Source organism: Panthera onca, chromosome B1 (assembly GCF_046562875.1).
Source record: "Panthera onca isolate mPanOnc1 chromosome B1, mPanOnc1 haplotype 2, whole genome shotgun sequence".
In the NCBI taxonomy this organism is placed as follows: domain Eukaryota; kingdom Metazoa; phylum Chordata; class Mammalia; order Carnivora; family Felidae; genus Panthera; species Panthera onca.
Window position 1 is genome coordinate 40,275,345 of NC_138342.1, and position 14,916 is coordinate 40,290,260.

At 37.9% G+C, this 14,916-nt stretch overlaps 1 protein-coding gene across 1 annotated transcript in view; it reads right to left on the reverse strand.

The window, feature by feature from the left end:
- The window catches only part of CNGA1 (cyclic nucleotide gated channel subunit alpha 1), a 34,756-nt gene that overhangs the window by 19,164 nt on the left and 676 nt on the right, over positions 1 to 14,916 (reverse strand). The window contains exons 2-3 of the mRNA XM_060655099.2: positions 2,200 to 2,320; positions 1,209 to 1,334 (exon numbers count right to left, since the gene is read on the reverse strand). Coding sequence (XP_060511082.1) covers positions 1,209 to 1,334; positions 2,200 to 2,306 — 233 coding nt within the window. The 5' untranslated portion in view covers positions 2,307 to 2,320. The remainder of the gene's footprint in view (positions 1 to 1,208; positions 1,335 to 2,199; positions 2,321 to 14,916) is intronic.

A 14,916-nucleotide genomic window follows, 5' to 3' on the forward strand; every position in this document is an offset into this window, starting at 1 on the left:
CAAACTCAAGAGTCAGATGCTTAACTGACTGAGCCACCCAGGTGCCCCAAGAAGTCTTAAAGAACAAATTATCAGGGCATCTGGGTGGCTCAGTCAGTGTAGCAGCCGACTTTGGCCCGGGTCATGATCTCTCTGTTCACGATCTTGCAGTTCATGACCTTGCGGTTGGTGGCTTCGAGCCCTGTGTTGGGCTCTGTGCACACAGCCCAGAGCCTGGAGCCTGCTTGGGATTCTGCATCTCCCTCTCTCTATGCCCCTCCCCCATTCATGCTCTGTCTCTCTCTCTCTCTCTCTCAAAAATAAATAAACATTACAAAAATTTTTTTCAAGAACAAATTATCTTCAGTTACTAACTATTGTCTAGACAAATTTTGAAAATATAGAGCCTCCATGAAGCTTGAATTGCTAAATATCAATGTGATGAACCAAAGTGATTAGTAAACACCTATCAATCAATGCTAGCACCCAAAATTAGCATCCTCCATGGCCTCAAGTGAGGCAACTTGGATGCCAGCAAGACATCTAAGACTTAGATTGTCAGAGAAGATTGGAAGAGAAGAAAAGACAAATAAAAAACACTGGGGAAACTGAAGGTTGTTGGTGGAAGCAGAAATAAAGAGAGAGGAAAAAAGGAGGGAGAAAAAGCAAAGAAAAAGTAAATATGTCCCACAATATGGGAACTCCTGATCCACACCAAAATCACATTCGTGCCCACACCCTTAGAGGCACGTGTGTGAAGTTCTCATGAGTGCTTCATTTCCTACCTAAGGATTTTTAGCTTTTCTGTTCTAGCTACTCACTCCTGTGCTCGACTTCCCTGAAAGTAGGGGCAAATGGGATACAGCATTTCAGAGGATGACAGCCAACCCTTCCCACATACCATTGCCTCAGGGCCCTGAAAGAAGGATCAGAAAGGCAGAGGAAGTCAGAGAGGACTGAGGCATCAGGTTCTAAAGGGGCAGAGACCAGTCTCAAGGGAAATGATCAGCAAGAGTGTTTGTGACTCAAAGCCCCGTGGGCATCGATAATCATCAGCCTGTGCTTTCCACGAGAGGAAAAGAATAAGTAGCAAGTTACTCCTGAGATCCTGCACAGTGGCTGGGTAGCAGGAGCATTGCCAAGCCCACTAAATGGAGGATTAGAATACCATTCTTTCCTCTAAATAATAGCTTAGAAAGAGATACGGAGGGATAGATTATACTGCTCACCTCTGTGTTGGTCCCCTTCTGTGTGAGTTATTTCTAAAGGAATCCCCTGCATGGGGGGTTTCATTCTCTGACTCTTCAAACATGGAGGCACTGTCGTCATCATCATCATCATCATCAGAAAAGGAGCTACAGTCCAATAGGAGGCAGAGGTGAATTAGATCAATGTTTTAAATTATTACGAAGGAATAACGTTTCTCATTAGGAGGACCACTGCCTCATCTTTTCTCCTTCCCTCTCAAATTAACATATGACGCTTTTTCTTTTTTTTTAAGTGGGCCTCACACCCAGCACGGAGCCCAATGTGGGGCTGTATCCCATGACCCTGAAATCAAGACCTGAGCCAAAATCAAGAGTCAGATGCTCAACCAACTGAGTCACCCGAGTGCCCCTACCCCCATTTTAATTAGAGGGAAATGAGAACTTCTAGAATACATGGAATTAGATAGAATATATACATAATTCAGTGCATACTACTGAATTGTAGTTGAGAAACCACTTTCTAGGTCTTCCATATTTCTATTACTTGACGCATTGATTAACGTTAATATTTATCAAATAAAAAGTATGATATCTATGTTTTTAGGTCACATTATACATTTGTATGGACTAACCTGTAATAACATTTCTTTCCACGAAAAATAAATGCAATATATGTGTATAAATGTCTATGCATTCATGGGGTGGCCACTTTAAATTATACTTCTAAAACATTCAGCATATCACACTATTATTTTCACATTCATCTATGGCAATGCCACCCCTTTAGATTTGAAATGTCCCATGAGAAAAGGCCTGGCATAAGTGCTTCTAAATAATCACCACAATAATATCTCTGTTCACTTGTGAGACAAGTTATGCTGTTCCAAAGTATAAACACATTCACAAAATCAAATAAATTACAAAGGGTAAAGTCACAAATTAAAAGTTAAACTGAAATCAAGCCTAGTTAAATTTATTAGCGGTGGCTGGTATTAACAATGCATGGATTTACCTGCATGCTCCATTTTCCATCCTCCTTATTTCCTTTTCAATATCTGGAACAATCACATTGGGAACGTTTATAAAAGAGAACCGTGTATTGATAATATTTTTCTTCATGGTTAGTTGAATATCTGGGGAGAAAAAAGTCTTCTTAGTAGAAAGACTATATATTTACATATACAATCAAAAGTTTCACTCTACCATTCATCTAAGGCTCTCATCATAATTTTATTTCCAGTTATATATAGGACTTATTCTCTAATAGAATATAGATGTGGCCTAAGCCCTTCATTACCACTAGCCAGTTTTTTTGTGTATTTTTTTTTTAATTCAAGAATATATCAGAGGTGTAAACTTTTTTTTCTTAATTTTGGATTTACCACAGCTTTTTCTTTTAATGTTTATTTTTATTTTTGAGAGAGAGACAGAGCACAAGCAGGGGAGGGGCAGAGAGAGAGAGAGAGAGAGAGAGACAGAATCCGAAGCAGGCCCCAGGCTCTGAGCTGTCAGCACAGAGCCCCCCACACGTGGCTCCAACTCACCACCGGTGAGATCATGACCTGGCTTAACCCACTGAGCCACCCAGGTGCCCCTGAATTTACCCCAGCTTAAAAATATTCAGGCAGTGTCGTCAGAGAACAAAACTATAGGGACCTCACATACACATCAAACAAGTAATAATAAAAAGCAGTAAAATAAAATACCAAAATGAATGTAATCAGCTATGAATTTCTATAAGCATTCCAAAAAAACAGAGCGGGGGCGGGGGGGGGGGGGGGGCGGTTCTTGAGCGCTATTTAAACTTCGGAGGAAAAACTGGATGTAACACACTTAGCAAGGCCCCTAAATGATTACATATAGTGCTCGGCTGCTCGTGCAACCATCTCAGGCATCAGGAGAATGCCCAGAACGAAGGGATTCTGAATTCCCCCAGGTACGTCCTACCCTGCGGCAGTTGGCAGTTCGAGACCAACCTCTGGCTCTTGGACAGACGCGCTGAATGGAGCGCAGGCGCGCTGCGCATCACCTTCCAGGCGAGGCTCTGCAGTCACCCAGAGACCACGCCACTGCCCTTAGCGACCTCTCACGGTCGTCCGCTGGCCTCCGGTGTGCTGCAACCACGTCGCCTGGAACCTCGGAGAAGTTCCTGGTGGGCACGAATGGTTTGCCTGTGGGGAGATACAGCCGCTGCTTTGCGACCATTGACTTGGAAGCCCAGCCGGGCCACCGGGCCCAGCTGTGCCTGGGGCGCCTCTCCTCCACCCCGCTTGCTTGGCAGTTACCGCGCTGCCCTCTGGGCTTTTCATCCACGATGGTGTTTCCCCCAAATCTGCCTGGAGGCAAATCCCTCGAGATGGGTGCTGGGTGTCCATCCCAGCCTCCCCTCTCCCAGACCAAGTTTCCTCACTCTAAAAGCTCCCAGTGTCGGCAGGAAAAAAAAAAAAAAATCAATATCTGGTCACTCCAAGAAAAGTGCCACTGTTGACCGGCTCTTGTATTGAAGGTGTGTGCCATGGTCTGGGGATGAAGACCCAAAAAAGGTCAAGGCGGTGAGAGGAGGACTGTGGGGTGCTAGACAGCTTCAATACCTCCCATACCTCTACCTTCCCAAGATGGCGGGTCATCTATCCATCCCCTACACCACAACACACACCTAGCCTGCACTCCCAAGTTTTTATTGCATGACTTGGGGATATTTCCTTTGTTATTTTTCTACCACTGAGTTCTAGGTTTGGGCAGCAAATTTGCCTTTGTTATTAATAACATAGAAAAGCAAAAATAAAAAATAAAAGAGAGAGAGAGAGAAGGAATCATTTGATATGGAAAAAATGTATAAAACACTTCATGCTTTATAGTAAAATATGTTAAGGAATGATTTGCTTTTTGGGGCGCCTGGGTGGCTCAGCTGGTGAAGCATCGGACTTGATTTCAACCCAGGTGATGATCGTAGGGTTCATGAATTCAAGCCCCACATTAGGGGCTTATTTATTTTGAGAGACACAGCATGAGGGGAGAGGGGCAGAGAGACAGGAGGAGAGAGAGAGGTGCAGAGCTGGACATGGGACTCAAACTCACCAAACTATGAGATCATAACCTGAGCCAAAACCAAGAGACAGCTGCTTAACTGACTGAGCCACCCAGGTGGCTAATTATCTTGACTAAAAAGTTCCAGAACATAATATGTATCTTGATATCAACATTGTCTTAACAGATACCTAAGTGTGGTTTGGGCTTTATACAAATATTTTTAGCATTGGGGCACCTGGGTGGCTCAGTGGGTTGAGTGACCGACTTCGGCTCAGGTCATGATCTCACGGTTTGTGGGTTGGAGCTCTGCATTGGGCTCTGTGCTGACAGCTCAGAGCCTGGAGCGTGCTTCTGATTCTGTGTCTCCCTCTCTCTCTGCCCCTCCCCAACTCATGCTCTGTCTCTCTCTGTCTCAGAAATAAATAAACATTAAAAAAATTTAAAAAACAAAACAAATATTTTCAGCATTTTACCCTCAAGCATGGTGACAACCCTTGGTTTGAGAGAAATGTTTGATTCGTGTTAAGGAAGTCTCCATTTATTCTTATTTTATCAATTTTTTAAAATTAGAAATAGGAATGAATATTGATTTTTATTAAAGAATCTCTTACTTTTATAGAAATAGTATTTTTCCTTTTAATTTTTTTCTATTAACATGATGAACTATATTAATGAATTATTTTAATAGTTATGAAGTAAACTCTTGATTATGGTAAATTCCTCTTTTCGTATGCTATTGGAACCTAGCTGCTAATACTGTATTTTATTTTGCATTTTTACATTAAAATGTTTTGCATTGTATTAAAACACAAAATTAGTCTGTTGCTTGGGAAAGGGTTTTTAACAGTAAATGTTGACGTTTTTCATATACTTTTCAACTCTTTTTGGTATCATATGATTGTTAAGAAGGCATCTGAAAAGAACGAAAAGATTCTTCTTTTAGAGAATTCATTGCTTTGCTGTTTTTCCCGAATATGAATTTTAAATCAAAATTTGTGAATCAAAGAGAAACAGCTGCTTTTAAAAATAAGTTTCAGGGGTGTCTGGGTGGCTCAGTTGGTTGAGCATCCGACTTCAACTCAGGTCCTGATCTCACAATTCCTGAACCCGAGCCCTGTGTCGGGCTCTGTGCTTTGGATTCTGTGTTTTCTTGTCTCTCTTCCCCTCCCCGAGCCGTACTCTGTCTTTCTCCCTTTCAAAAATAAATAAACTTTTTTTTTTAACTTTTCAAAAAATAAAGTAAGGTTCAGTTTTCATGTTTAGCTGAATCACAAAAATTTCTCACTTAAATGAGGATGTAAAAACCTGAACAAAGATAAAGCAAGCAAATGACAGGGAAAATCTTATGGAGAGTTCAGGAAAAGTTAATTTGGAATATAAACTATGAATTCCCAGGAAGTCATCTATTCTATTGATTGACATCAGGCTCTAACTTGGGTTCAAATCCTGACTCCCTCACTAGCTGAATGAACTCAAGTGAGTTTTTTTTAACCTTACTGAACCTCAATTTTATCATCTATAAAATCAGAATAATAAAATCTCTTTTATATCCAATAAAGATGTTGTGAACCCCCAATCTCAAATCCACACATCCAAACATAATTTAGTATGCAGCAGTGATTCTCTAAATTTAGTAGGAAGGATACCTGTGAAACTTGTTTAAAATGCAGATATCACGGCCCTGCTCTCAGAGTACGAATGAAGTATGAATTCGAGTAGACACGAATCTACAATTTCATCAAGCACCATAAGTAATTCTGTTTCAAGGGGTTCCTGAGTCACACTTAAAGGAACATTACTCTATGCTATTGATCTTGGTGCACTACCCCAGTCTTATCTGTATTTCTGGTTATAGTAGCAAGAGACATGAATTAACTATCAGGAATGGCTTCAACGTCGCTGTTACTTCTCTGACATTTCAGATCTACAAATCTGAAAACTTTAGAATCAATTCCTGAAGACAAATTTCACAAACAACTATTGTAACAAGAAGTCAACTTCATAACAGAATGTAAAAAATATAGACTTTGATTTGAAAAATGGTCTGTAAAATTCACTATGTTAATAGAAGAAAGATGAGAAAAGTCATATGATAATTTCAACAGATGAAGAAAAGGCATTTGACAAAATTCAACACCTATTCATAATACAAAATCTCAGCAAATTCAGAATAGAAAGGAACTTCCTCAACCCAATAAAGAACATGTACAAAAAACCCTATAATTAACAACATACTTAATGATAAAAGACTGAACATGTTCTCCCTAAAGTCAAGAACAAGGCAAGGATATTTTAGAGGTGTTCAACATTGTGCTGTCTCTTGCAACAAGCCCCCCAAAATATTTAAATATAAAAAATAAAAGATATCCATATAGTGAAGAAATTAAACTATCTTTATTTGCAGATGACATAATAGTGTATTAGACAACCCTAAAGAATCTACAAAAAGGGAAATTAAACAAATCAGTAAACTTGGTAAGGATAAAAATCAATGTAAAAGTTTCATTTTCTTTCTGTACGTTAGCAATGAATAAGTAGAAAATGAAATGAAATTGAATATATACATAACAAGAAAGTAATGTCTATGTCCAATTCAATAAATAAGTACTGTATACAAAGTTCTCTGCCAGATGCTGTAAAAAAGAAGCCCAAAGAGGGGCACCTGGGTGGCTCAGTTGGTTAAGCGCCCAACTTCAGCTCAGGTCATGATCTCGCTGCTCGTGTGTTTGAGCCCCATATCAGGCTGTGTGCTGACAGTTCAAGCCTGGAGCCTGCTTCAGATTCTGTGTCTCCCTCTGTCTCTGCCTCTCCCCTGCTCATGCTCTCTCTCTCTCTCAAAAATAAATAAACATTAAAAATAATTTTTTAATAAGAAGACACTTCTATATGAACAGGTATTGAAAATCCTCAAAGATATAATATAGTACCATGTGCGGGGAAAAAGGATATATAATTTCCTGTGTGTGTGTGTGTGTGTGTGTGTGCACACGTGCGTGCACATGTGTAGACAGAGGGAGAAATGCCCCAAGAAATTGGTACCAGTGATTACCTTCCTCTAAGAAGGGGAACTATGGATGGGACTAGATGACAGGAGAGGAAGAGGCAATATTTTGTACTTTTTAAATTTTGTATCCTATAAATTAGGTACTTAGTGGATACACGTAGTGACCCTTATTTCAAAATGCAAAACAGTACAAAAGTGATATCATCCATAGTTCTACCACCGAGAATTATCATTACCTTTTGCCTTTTGTCAAATTTGCATCCACACCTTTTATGGTAAGTGAAAAACAATAAAACTTTATGCCTAAAGTTACAGCCCTTTAAGAAATTGCCACCTCCCAGTGCTGTTCTTACTGTCCCGTTCCCTACCTCCCAGAAGCAACCACTACTGTAAATTTGGGGTGTGTTCTTCCAGACCATTCTCCTTCCTACCGCATGCCTACATATGCATCCAACAGTGTATAGTTTTGGACATGTTGTTTAAGCATGTAAAGCTTCACCTGTGTATAACTTTGCAACTTGCTTTTTTCACTCAAAATTATGTTTTGAAAAGTATGCTAATATACAGAGCTTTTTCCTTTTATAATATTGTTTGTAAATATTGCAGTCTACGTGTATCGTATTGTGCTCCTTTTCTCTATGTGTATTTCTTCTCTCTAATAACTAAAGATTGGTTCTTTCTAGTGTTTTGCGATTGTGAGCAGCGCTGTAGCAAAATTAAAATTCCTCTGCATGTCTCCTTAGACACATGTGCGAGAGTGGTTCGTATGTACATATCCAAATATGGAATGGCTAGTTCTAGTTTTAGGTTATTAGAGCCAGCCAGATCACTGCCCGAAGTGGAATATCATTTTATGTATCCTGCCAACCCTATACAAATGTGCTATATCCCCAACATCCTCACCAACCCTTCCTGCCGCCAAATTTTAAGGTTTTCCCCAATTTGATGAGTAAAAATTTTTTGATTTGCATTTACAAGTAAAGTGGCAAAAGTCACATGTGTCCATTGGTCATTTGGATTTCTTCTTTGTGAATTAGATGTTCATATTCTTGGCTAATTTTTCTTCAGTTGGATTCTTTCACCCATTCAACATGGAACATGTGTTTAATAAATGGCTGCTAGGCATCAGACATTATTACTATCCCCTAAGTGAATATGCACCCCGATTCTCTATTAATTGTACTTTACTTTGCTAAAATAAACATAAAATTCTGCCATCAACTAATGTCATTTGTGTACTTTACTAATCTGTAAGTCCCTTCAATCACATAGCAATACGTGTTTACCGGTATATGGCTTACAAAGCAATCTGACTCCTCTAATCTCAGTTAACTATTATCTCTACTATGTCGTGATCCATAATGGGCTGTATTATGTCACCCAAGCACTTTTATACCACTTCTGGATAAAATTGAAAACTGACCTGAGAAATTCATTTTGCAAGGCCGGCATAGTACACAGACTTTGAAGCATCATCTTTACTTTTCTTTTTTTGAGAGAAAGGAAGAGAGAGCATGTGGGCACACAGGGGCAGAGCAGAGGGAGAGGGAGAGAGAATCTTAAGCAGGCTCCATGACCAGTGTGGAGCCCAACGAGGGGCTTGATCCCATGACCCTGGAATCATGCCCTGAGTCAAAATCAAGAGTCAGATGCTCAACTGACTAAGCACCACCCCCCCCGGCACCCAAAAACATTATCTTTAAAAGAGGATAGTTACATATTAAGCAGGTCAGAGCACCCACACCACCTAATTATTTGAAGAGGGCCAAGGATGATTCAGCTTGTATAAGGATTGCTGTGTGCTGGTGCTTTCTGGAGTAGATTTCTTTGTGAATGTTCCAAATGATTATCATAAATGATGTGTTTGTTTTTCGGACATTGTTATATTGGCTCTAATAAGTAAAATATGTACCTTCTAAAATAAATGATGTGCCCTTCTCCAACAGGGCAAAGCTTTTCTAAAGAAGGCACTCTCATCTGCCGAGGCAACCAGTAAAATTCAGCCTCATAGAAGAGTGCAGAACTATATGCACTACACTGTAAACAACAGTTTTGGAGCACTCTCTATTGTTCTCTGTATTATTCAAGTTTTATACAATAGGCATGTATTAACTTAATAATAAAAGGATAAATTTTGATATTTTTTTCTCTAAAGAGCATAACGTAACAACTTGTAAAAATGTTCATGCTACTGTGTCAAGCAGGAAAAAACAGATTGTTCAGCAATATTTATAATATCATCCCATTTTATTAAAAATTGTGTATATGTGCATACAAAGGGTAAGCACTTAAATGTTAAACATGTTTTCAGTGGTGAGATCATTAGCGTTTTTACTTTCTTCTTTGCGCGCTTCTGCATTTTCTCCTAATTTTTTTTATTTGTTTTTATTTTTTTTTTTAATTTTTTTTTAATGTTTATTTTATTATTTTTGAGACAGAGAGAGACAGAGCATGAACGGGGGAGGGGCAGAGAGAGAGGGAGACACAGAATCGGAAGCAGGCTTCAGGCTCTGAGCCATCAGCCCAGAGCCGGATGCGGGCTCGAACTCACCAACCGCGAGATCGTGACCTGAGCTGAAGTCGGTCGCTTAACCGACTGAGCCACACAAGCGCCCCCTAATTTATTTTTTTAACGGGAAAAAAGGTAGTATTCTTAAATGGAATTTTGTTTCATAACAAGAATAATTAGTGTCAGCACTTTTTCTTTAAAATAATGTTTCCCAGTCCTTGCCCAATCTCAGTATTCAATTGCAGAGTTAAGGTTGTTGCTTAATATTTAATAATCCTCCCAGAGTTGTGTAACCATCCAGAACAGGCTTTGCTGGCTGTACCAGAGACAGGCAGCCAGTGCCTGGAAACAGCCACTACCTGCTTGGCAAAGATGTTGGTTCTGGCCCCAGCTTTTCCCCAAATTGCCGGTGAGATCTTGGCAGAGAGATCTGAGCTTCAGTCGCCTCTGCTGTAAAGTGGAGATGATAATACCTGCCCTGTCCATGGTAATGATTGATTCTCTATGGGGGGCTAATGAAAAAACTCACATAAATACCTCAAAAGCAATATTGAAGGGCTATATAAATGCAAATTGATGATACTGTTATGTAATCCCCAAGCTCAGAGAAGTGACCATCAACTTTCTCATGGAGACAAAGAGAGTTAAATGATTAAAATAATCTTTCTTTAAACCCTTCCCCCTTGAACTATCACTTTAAGAGGTCAAATTGGTCAGAGCAACTATTTAATAATTATCTTTATAGGATTATAAACAACCTGTAATTCCCATGAAAACGAAAACAGAGCTGGCACAACACTGTTGTTCTATCTGCCTTTAACAAACATTGGGACCCGACAGGCTTGCTAAGTCACTTGTTACCAACTTATGAAGAAAACATGATTCTTTCTTAGGAAGAAACAATTTCACCAAGGAGGCCGTAATTATTACAATCATTACCATCCCCTTCAAAATCCACAAAAAATTTATAGAGTGACCATCATAGAATAAAATCTTGATTGATCAAAAGCCAATGAACAAAACCAGCAAGTAACCAAATAAATACATCTTCCAATATTCCCTTTTTTTTGGCTAAAACATTTTACAAGAAAACACAGTGATAGAGAGTGGTTTAAATGTCAGAAAATGTAAGCGCATTAGAGCAAAAAATTGTGTCTTGTTCACTCCTACATTCCCACTGACTAGAGATCTTTCAAATAAATTTAAAGAATTGATTTTAACTATAAAGTCATATATATTATGACATCGGGGTATTGCAAAACCCTATATCATTGAAGAAAGTTTTCTTTAAAATCAATACATTCTACCGATCAAGGGTAAGAACAAGGAATTTTTTGCAATGGTCGGAGGCTTTAATGTGTTATCTTTCTACTTTCTCCTTTAAATCAGAAAGCAGTCAGAATTCTAAAAACTGACCCCCCCCAAAATTAATAAATATATTAATAAATTATGAATTATATATATTATACATAAAGAGAGAGGGAGAGAGAGAGATGAAGAGAGAGAGAGGGAGAGAGAGACAGAGAGAGACTATATATTAAATCATTTCTTTAGCCCTAAGCATTTACTTCTTGGTACGTACATCTATGGTTGCATGTGAATGTCCCACTTTTCCAATATTCTCTAAGCTACTTAAGGACAGAGAACTTCCTTTTTCTCTGTATATGCCCTGGGACAACACAAATACAAACTTTATGGAAATAACAAAAGTGAGGAAACATAAAAGTCAAAAATACTTAGAACTCAGCACTTAAGGTCCCCTGGACTCTAATTATATGGAGATTTTGTCAGTCACAATGAGTATTTGAAATTTAGGATAATTTTTTTCCTGTTTTTTTTACAAATTTATACCTGTACCCAAAAGAAACACCTTAAGACTACTGACATTTTTACTTGCAAACCATTTGCACAGAACGTAATCCAATCTGCACTCAATATTTTGCTTCTCAACATTTGGTGAGCACAGGCCGTGTAAACAGCAGCACCGCGTAACTCGCTGAGTTGCGAAGGCGAGAAACAAAAGAGGATGGTTGTTGATGAAGACAGGCTTCCGGGGCAAGAAAAGTTAGTAAGAGAACCAGGTACGTAATAAAAATCCAGTGGGACAATTTTGTGCGTGTGCAACACCATACAGCAGGGAGATTCACAAAAAGTTTTCCAAAGCAGGGGATATGCACCTGGATTTTGAAGGATGAGTAGTTTGCCAGACAGGAGAGGAAATGAGCGTTCTTGGCAGAGCAAACAGCATGTGAAAAAGGTAAAGAAAGAAGAAAAGAGTAAATATTTCTAATGGCTGGAAGAAGATGCCTGGGTGTGTGTGGTTCCCCTGAGCACTCAGATAATGGGGAGCACTTATTATCAGAGTGTGGATCTTTTATGATGATCCCTTTACAGCGGTGTCTTTCCCACCAGCCTTGAGAGCAGGTACCAGTGAGCTCTGATTTTTATGTCTGCAGCACTTTACATAATATCTGGCTCATAATAAACAACCAAAAAAATTGTTTTACTTTCGTTACTTATTGTATTGCACAAACACCACATCTACACTACATGTAGAGGTAATAAACACCTACACCCCATCATCATGTTAAAGACTGCACTTAAATAACTATTTCTACATCACTACAATGTGTACATTTATTATTCCCAGTTGCCTTTAGAATAATGTTCCCTGGAACACAATATGTTTTAAAAAGATATTTCATTAAATGTATGAACTAATTTTGGGAGAATCAACATGCTTAATATATTAAAACTTTTAAAATTACATGGCAAGGGGGGCACTTGGGTGGCTCAGTCAGTTAAGGGGCCAACTTCGGCTCAGGTCACAATCTTGAGGTTTGTGAGTTCAAGCCCTGCATCGGGCTCTGTGCTGACAGCTCAGAGCCTGGAGCCTGCTTCGGATTCTGTGTCTCCCTCTCTCTCTCTCTGCCCCTCCCCTGCTTGCTCTCTGTCTCTCTCTCTCTCTCTCTCTCTCACTCATAAACATTAAAAAAATAATAAGAAAATAAAATCACATGACAAGGGACATCTCATTTATCGATGGCTTTAAAAATCTACTTTGTAAGCCTTTATAATTTTCTTTCTTTTTTTTAAATTTTATTTTTAAGTAATCTCTACATCCAACATGGGGCTCGAACTCACAACCCCGAGATCAAGAGTATCATGCTTTTCCAACTGAGCTAGCCAACCGCCCCAAGTCTTTATTATTTCCTTTAAATAAGCATGTACATTTCCTATTAAATGCATTATACATAGTTAAATTTGTATTTGTAAATAAGATCTATTTTTATTGTATTGACTAGGAACTATTAATTTACATATTTATTTTGTAGCCTATTATCTTATTGACATTTTTATTAGTTTTAATAGTCTTAAATTGATCCTTTGGAGTACTCTGAGTAGACAATTGTATCATCCATAGGTAATGATAATTTTATCTCTGAAAACTGTATTTATTTATTTTTCTTGTCTTATTGTGTTGAATACAAGTCACTGAACAATGTTAAATAATAGATACCCTGGCACTCCTTGTTTTATTTCAGACTTTGGAGCTTCTCCTATTTTTGCCCGTTGATTTCGGATAAATTATTTATTATGTTAAAGAGTTTTATTTTATTATTAATTTGCTATCATATCAAAAATAGATGTTGAATTTTATCAGTTACCTTTTTATCAACTAAAACTATATGAATTAAAGCTAAATTTGTGTACCATGGAACGTTTGTTCATGTGAGAACAATTAGGCATAATTATAACTATTTGTCCCACATGTAGAGTGGACAGAGAATGTAGCCTGTATACTTTTTTTGCCTATATTAGCATAGTTCACAGCATAGTTCAAAATCTTCGCACAACGGTTATCTGCTGAAGGGAAGTTACATTACATTTCTCCTTTAAGGGGATGTAGCTGTGGGAAGTTTGGTTAGTGCCATAGCCAAAACTTAAAATATGCTATCCAAGTTCTTGTGTACTTTTACCCAAGGTGAAAGGTTCTGGCATTATGTGGATTTATTCCTTAGACCTATTGATGAGGACACAGTAAGAAACAAACCAAAGTTTCTGGCTAAGACAATGCCTTTCACATAATAGGTACTAATTAAACATTTGTTGAACAAATTATTGAGTAAAAATTTTTAAGTTACAAGTGGCTTTTTTTTGGAAGAAGTTCTTGGACTCTTTTCACTTTTGCCCATAATTTTTCATCAATTGAATTTTTACTTCCTAAATTCAATGTAGACATTTGTTTTTATAGAAAATAATCTATTTTATCCAGATCTTTTACACATATTAACATCACAGCCTAAAAAATCACCTCCATGGAAAGGAAAATCTATAATTGCTGTTTTTCTATCTTCAATTAAAGAAGTTTTTGATGATTCTTCCCCCACCCCCAAGTTTACCCTCAGTATTTTTTTTTATTCCTATGGGTAGGGTCTTTAATATAAACTTTACTTATTAATTTCTAACTTTGACTGTTGGCAGAGATTATAGCCTGTATGCTTTTTTGCCTTACCAAGATCATTTTGTGACCAATTTATAAACATTCCAAGTGTACAGAAAAGAGGGTGTACCCTCTATGATATATAAAGTGTAATCAATAACTATTAGGTCTTTTATTTACAGTTTCTCTCTGATGCTTCCCCCACCCCCACACACACACCATCCTGTTTCGTTTGCCTGCTTGATCTAACAAAGACATGAGTGAAAGATGTTTATGGAAAGAATGTTAAGCAAAACAATGAATGTAATTAAATGAATCAATTAAGGGTTATATAAATGAAAAAACTCAAAATGTCAGAAGCCGTGTGTTTATTAATAAGAACATTTTAAAAGCTTAGTTTAACAACACCTCGCTTTGTAATACATAATGAAATGACAAGTATTTATAATCTTGTATTCTTGGCATAATAAAAATGATAAAGAGTAGTTTTTAAATTTATAAAAATAAAACATGACAGTAGATAATAATAGTTTTTAAAAGTCTAATTAAAATATACTGACTATCATGGAGAATTAAAAGAAGGCAAGGTGATTTCAGTTCTGTCTCCATCACATGATAGTAATATTTTACCTTGAGGAACCCTCTTAATCTCCTTAGAACACTTATTTATCTCTAAAAGGAAGTGTGCAGGTTGCTATAATAATGCTTAGAAGTATCTAACACTTAAGAAGCTCTCAATGAG